We start from the raw sequence: 6,830 nt of genomic DNA on the forward strand, positions 1-6,830 counted from the left end.
TTGTCCTGCTTCTCAGGTGGGGTCTCCTTAGGTTCTGGGGTGTTGAGGTGGTTCTGGGGAATATTTCTGGGGTGATGATGTCGAGGATGTTGGGTAGGTGAGGTTCTCCAGATCTGGGGTTCCGATCTGGGGTGGTTATTGCATCAAGGGTGATTGTGTCATTGATACCCTGGATTCTTTTGGGGCGATGATGTCATAGGGTGATGATGTCATAGGGTGATGATGTCATAGGGTGATGATGTCATAGGGTATGATGGGGATTTCTGGGGTATGAAGGAGGTGGGGAGAGGATGTGAGAAGTGTTCCAGGGGGTTGGGGATAGTGGGGAGTTGGGTGGCCCTTGGTCCCTTTTGGAAGATGCGGAAATATTCCCTGAGCAAACTGGTTGGTTAGGAGGGTTGGTCTTGTATGGGGTCGGCCCCTTATAGGTCCTTTTGGGATGCTGACATCTTGGTGGGTGACACCAGGATCGAACCGACGACCTTGGTATCGCCCTTTCAGAATGGTGGGCTGTTCGTCGTTGCAGTTGCTGGGTCATTACGGGCCTGTGGATGGCCGGCCCTTCTTCCATGTCCAGGTACCAATCCATATTGGTGCATGACACCGCGTCGCCTTCTCTCCCTACCACGCAGACCTCCGACGCCGCTGATGCACCAATGCCCGAAGCAACGCCGCCTCCTGCCCAGCCGACGTCCTCAAGCCCCGCGCCGCGGACCACTGTCGAGGACGCGCCAGATGAGGACGACGACGAAGAAGAGGTCGCACCGCCTGAGCCGCAGCTCGGCCGCGGACAGCGTGTGCGCAAGCCGTCCGCCTACGTCCGTCGCCTCAACCAAGGCGAAGGCACCGTCGATGGCCGCCACTCGAGACATCCAAGAGGCGTCCAGGCGAGAGAGCTCATGGGAGCTGCGACGGTGACTGCGCTCGCAACGCTGGTAGCTACAGAGGAGAGCTACGGCTTAGCAGCGCTGTGGGACGACGAAGAAAGCGAAAGCGACGAGCAGGAGCCCGCACGCCCTGCGCTCGAGTACGGCTTCGCTGCAATGGACGCTGCGCTGGTGATTCACGAAGGACAGGAGCCCCGCACTCTCGCCGAGGCGCAGGCTTCGCCGGACTGGCCGCACTAGGAGAACGCGATTGCCAAGGAGATTGACAACCTTCGCGAGCACGACACCTACGACCTGGTCGAGCCGCCTCACAACACAAACATCGTGGGCAGCCGTTTCGTGTTCCGCATCAAGCGTGACGCGGAGGGCTCGATCACTCAGTACAAGGCCCGCCTCGTCGCACAAGGCTTCACGCAGATGCCCGGCGTCGACTTTAACGAAACCTTCGCACCCGTCGCCAAGCTCGCCTCGATTCGCACCATCCTTGCGCTCACTGCTCGCTACGACTGGGAGCTCGAACAGATGGACGTGAAGTCCGCATACCTCAACGGCAAGCTCGACGAGGAGATCTTCATGCGACAGCCACCAGGATCTGCTGCAAGCGGACAGGAGCACCTCGTCTGCCGGCTGAAGAAGACACTCTACGGCCTGAAGCAAGCCGGTCGTGGTTGGTACAAGACGCTCTCGGAAGCGATGCGCGCGATGCATTTCACTCGCTGCGACGCTGACCACGCCGTCTGGTACAAACACGACGGCGCCTCTGCGCTCATTGTCGCCTCCTCTGTCGATGACCTCACAATCGCAGGCACGAAGGACCTCGCATTCAGCTTCAAGGCTGACATTAGCGCCCGCTTCGAAATGAGCGACCTAGGCGCCATGCGCTGGATCCTCGGCATCGAAGTACGGCGCGACCGCAGTGCCAGGACGATCGCGATCTCACAGCGGTCGTACCTCGACGCCATTGTCGCACGCTTCAACCTCGAGAACGCGAACACTGCGTCGACGCCCCTGCAGCCCGGGGGCGGACTCGGCCACCACCAGTCACCTGCAACCCCGCGCCAGTACGAAGACATGCGCGACATGCCCTATTGCGAGGCTGTCGGGTCACTCATGTACGCCGCCATGGGCAGCCGCCCGGACATCACGTTTGCGGTGACTGCCTTGTCGCAGTTCATGCAAAACCCCGGCCGCCCGCACTGGGAAGCCGTCAAGCGTGTCCTTCGATACCTGAAGGGAACCCACGAGCATTGGCTCGTCTACGGTGGCGTGCGCGAGAGCCTCCGAGGCTTTTCGGACGCCGACTGGGGCTCGTTGACTGACCACCGCCACTCCATCAGCGGGTACGTCTACACGATCGACGGCGGCGCCGTCTCGTGGTCCTCAAAGAAGCAAAATGTCGTCGCCTTGTCCAGCACCGAGGCCGAGTATATTGCCCTCACGCACGTGTCGAAGGAGGCGCTCTGGCTGCGCTATCTTCTCGCCGACATGCTCGACCCCAATGTTGTGAAGCACCCGCTCACTCTCTACGGCGACAACCGCTCCGCCATCGCACTCGCCAAGGACAACGTGTTCCACCCGCGCACCAAGCACATCAACATCCGCTTCCACTTCATTCGCGAAGCGGTAGACGACGGCAAGATCGCGCTCAAGCACCGTCGCACCAAGGACATGCCCGCAGACCTCTTCACGAAGGCTCTGCCCCGGCCGCGGATTGAACACCTCTCCGCGCTCTTCGGCCTGCGTACGCTTTGAGGGGGCGTGTTGTACTTATTGCTTACTATACCACTTACATTCGTTACTTACTCATTACTTACTCACATACGTTCGTTTACTTACTTTCAAAGCGCACGAGTCCTCGGACCGATAGGTCCGCTTATCCGCGAATCGCGGCCAGCGCCTCATCGATAGTGGTGTCCGCCCTCGCTCTCATATACCTCGCCGACCGCGCGCAGGCACCTCATCGTTCTTTCCCCGAACGCTGAGGTGAGCTCCCTGCGCGCATTCCCACTCCTTGTCGTTTAGCTGACGCACGTCTGTAGCTCACTCGTTTCTCGTTCAGGTAGCTACTGACACAATATCATCGTTCTTTCCCCGAACGCTGAGCTCACTCGTTTCTCGTTCAGACTTCGTCCGCGCTCGGCTCTAACCTCGCAGAAGAAACACTGGTGTTGCCCGCAGACTGACTGGTACGGTCCGGCCAGTGCTGCGGGCTACCCATCAGTGACGCAATCATGTGGAGTGTGCGTGCCGCGAGAAACTACTGAACATGTCGATCCCACGTGTCAAATGTGTTGGAATCGCGATGCGCTGCAATTCCTGTTGAGAGGTTGACGAGGAGAATGAAGTGAGTGGAGGATATAATGATGATATTACGGAGCTTCTACGAGACTAGTACTTATAGTAAAGAGTAAAAGAAAACTTCTAATGTGCTAATAAGCGCGGTGTAGTCAGTAAACGCCAAGATAAACAAAACAAGTAGACGAGTAACTAAATGGCCGTAGATAAGTAAGAAAGGCCTTGCTATATCGTAAGCAAACTCGAAGGCTTCCTGCGGCCATGCGGCCAGGCCGCACAACAATTCCGCATGCGCGGGATGACGGACCTAGAAGACGGATTGAAATATAAATGTAAGTGCCACAACGGAGTCGCCGGAACAGGCATGAAACACGCGGATCTCTCACTGAGTCCGCAAATGCCACGGCGGCCTCGAACTTGCAAACAAGCCCATGGACCGCCCAGCGCCACGGGCTGCACATCACCGTAACGGGAACATATCGTACTGAAAGACGGCCGTGTGCTGCGTCCGCTTTGTACCGCCATGCACGCGTGACGGAACGTGCACGAGTGCATTTCCATGACAAGTTAACAGAGTCAATATTCGTCAAGGCAGCATATAATTTGGCAAACATGCATGGTAATGTCAACTAGGAGTCCATGCTCCAAATAGAGAAACTAAGAGTATCTGTGTATTCCGAGCAACTTCTGTAACGCAACGTAATGTGTCTCAAGATCACGTTGGCTGAAAGCCATGCTCTCCATTCCAGTGACTGAAGATTGCGGAGCGAGAGTTCCTTCAGACGTCCAAAGATGAGTGATATGCGTCCAAACAGCATACAGATGGTCATCTTGAACTGATAATGTGAGTAACACATTTCAATCATCAGCGAAATTGCCGCACTACAAGCTGTGAACGCACCTTGGTTTGCCGGCCATGAGCAGCGTGCAATTGCTGCTGCTGCCCGGTAGACTCGTCCTCGTTTGTTGAACGTGGCCGTCGTCCAACCAAAGCAGAGGAGGACATCAATGATCGTCAATGACAGTCCACCCTGGTATGTTACCGAACCGTTGGGATCATGTGGGTCCAGACCAAGAGCCTTTAGAACCTGGACCATTGCTGCGTGATTGCGAGCCATGAAAGGGAGGGCTGTAGCACACCCATGCCTAGACTGGAAGTGGGCATCGAGAACCAGCTCAGGAGATACACCCCGTACAGAGCAGACGGTGTCAATTGACAGGCCTGGTGTAAGAAGCGCATCCAGGGATGTCTGCTATCACATATGTCAATGTAGTACTAGCCAGGTTTACGACGTAAGGCTACCTACCTCGAAGGGAACTTCAGTGCTGCTCGTATCCAAAACAAATGCACCCAAATGGTGCGGTGTAGACGCATAGCTTCGGGGAGGTGACGAGTTCTAAATTGCACATGGTCTTTTAGTGCCGTGCTTGAGTTTTAATCATGGGACAGACCGCACCTGCTGAACTGCTGCTTGCGTGAAAAGATCTGGCGTAGGATGAAAACTGCCGTCTTGTATCTGGATGTTCGAATTGGGTCAGTGTTAGTAAAATCACACGAAAAAGGTCGTACAGATTGGAAATCCTCATCCCAGGTGATTGCATTTGTGTCGGGGCTCGTCTTCTGCTCTAGGTAGAGAATGAAATGCCGGTCCGCGCAAAATCCGAGTGGCTGCCAGATATGCGCAAGTTCTTGGACTGCTGCATCGGAAGGATCCACAGAGACCAGATCATGAGACAGATCAAATGAGGAAGGGTGAGACCTCTCTTGGAAGCCGACCAGGGAGAGAGAATCCGGAGCTACAAGTCGGCGGTAGCCAAACTCGGGAGAGCGATGGTTTACACCACTTGGCGGAAGAACACGGGCAGTTGCAAACAGTAAGCCATGAGGGAATGTAGTGTCGGATAGGAAAGACTGGATCCAAGGATATTCCGAGATATAAGGTAAAGGGGAGGCCACACAGTGCTGATAAAGTGCGCTGAGCAGGGCGCCCAACGAGACCACCCGAACGTGATCGGATGTTGACTCGATTTGGGATGCACAAAGGAGGATATTAGGAGTGAAAAGAGCGTCTGTACACTCCCATCCAGTCGAGATGCCGTTTCTGATGATTGTGCAAGAAACTGGGAATGCTACGTCTGGAATTGGGCCGGGTATGCTATCAACTGCGTTGACCGCATTTCCGAGTCAGTGAAGTCGTCCCATGATGCTCAACTCCAGACATAACTCACCATCCGGAGGGTATTCACGCCGTTCAGAAAAGGTGAGATCAAAATCCATGACAGACTGAGATTCCACTGGTAAATGAGCTATGGAATAGGACATATCAAATGTCGAACGATTCCGAGCAAGCCCGAAGTGAGTGCCATAGAAGTTTAAGCGACTGGATTAGAACATACTGTTTGCAGCCAAGGCTGTATTATGTAGTTGAGTTACATTATCAAAGATTGTGAGAATGAGGTCTTGGTCTTGCGCCATCGACAGCAGGGTTTCCAGCAGAGCAAGCAGCCGTGTTGTCGCAAGCGTCATGATTCGATGGGGTTCCTGTGGTGACAGGTTAGGGTTAGACGCGGTGTGCCAGAGCAACGCAGACAAGCACTGGCATCTGGCAACTCGTCGACTCTCATCCACTAGTGACCTGTCATCTAGCCATTCTAGTCATACTATACCATGAATCCACCTAATTCTCAACCGTTGCTCAATGAGTTCCGACGCCAGTACCATATCCTCGAAGGGACAATCCGGCAGGCCTTTGCGCACGGCAGCGACACAACAATGTTGGAGAGATTGCAGGATCGTGTCGACGAGTTCACTGCGCTGGTTCATGAGGTATCATCCATTTGAATACAATATTGGAACTTCAATGAATGTTTTCGCCTAATTGATATCATAGCATATCCATATCTTCGACAACGATGAAGCACAGCAGACTTTGATCAATCTCGCAGCAATGCGCAACGATCTTCAGCTGCAGTGTCGCGACATCCTTTCTGAGGCTCATCGGGAACCCCCGACTGTCGTTCATGAGGAAAAGCTGGAACCTGGACAGCGGGGACGCCCAATGATACATATCGACCCCGACTTCCTCGCCTGGGCCTACACACAACGTAGCATCTCAGGGATCGCACGCTTCCTTGGAGTTCATCGCCACACGGTCAAAAGGTGTCTGATTGACTATGGCATCATCGCCTCCCCAGCAAATACGAACGATACGAACTTCGAACACGGGGATGTGCCGACTGGCCTTGTTCCCATCGCGGATTCAGCCTCGCAGCTAGAGGTCTCAGAGCTCGAAGGAACAAACGATGATCTACTCGATCCTGAGCTTGCCATTCCGGAGTCTCTCCCACCTTCTTGTTGAACTTCTGTGTCTACGGCTGTGCCGGACCGGGAGTGGCAGTGATAGTGGCTGTGCGTCTACCATACGCCAGCATGGACTTTCCTACTTACCATATACGTACATTCTTTTGTTCTGTACTTACTTGGCATCCTGCCATCCCTCCATATGATTCTGGTACGTTCTACGATGTTCCGGACTATTCTAGACAGCGTCCGGATTACTCGCATTACTCAGCCATGGACTATCTGACCTTATGTCGATTATGCTCCCTTACTCAGCGTTACTCATCGCTCAGTCAGCGTCCTCTGGA

General features: G+C 54.5%; 1 protein-coding gene across 1 annotated transcript in view; it reads left to right on the forward strand.

Annotated features, from left to right (window-relative positions):
* Positions 1 to 5,850: 5,850 nt before the first annotated feature.
* Positions 5,851 to 6,830, forward strand: part of TRAVEDRAFT_174507 (uncharacterized protein) — a gene marked incomplete at both ends in the record, with an annotated part of 8,361 nt that continues 7,381 nt past the window's right edge. The window contains 2 exons of the mRNA XM_008045721.1: positions 5,851 to 6,009; positions 6,176 to 6,427. Of these exons, the coding sequence (XP_008043912.1) occupies positions 5,851 to 6,009; positions 6,176 to 6,427 (411 nt within the window). The remainder of the gene's footprint in view (positions 6,010 to 6,175; positions 6,428 to 6,830) is intronic.

The sequence above is a fragment of the Trametes versicolor genome (assembly GCF_000271585.1).
Source record: "Trametes versicolor FP-101664 SS1 unplaced genomic scaffold TRAVEscaffold_12, whole genome shotgun sequence".
Classification (NCBI taxonomy): Eukaryota; Fungi; Basidiomycota; class Agaricomycetes; order Polyporales; family Polyporaceae; genus Trametes; species Trametes versicolor.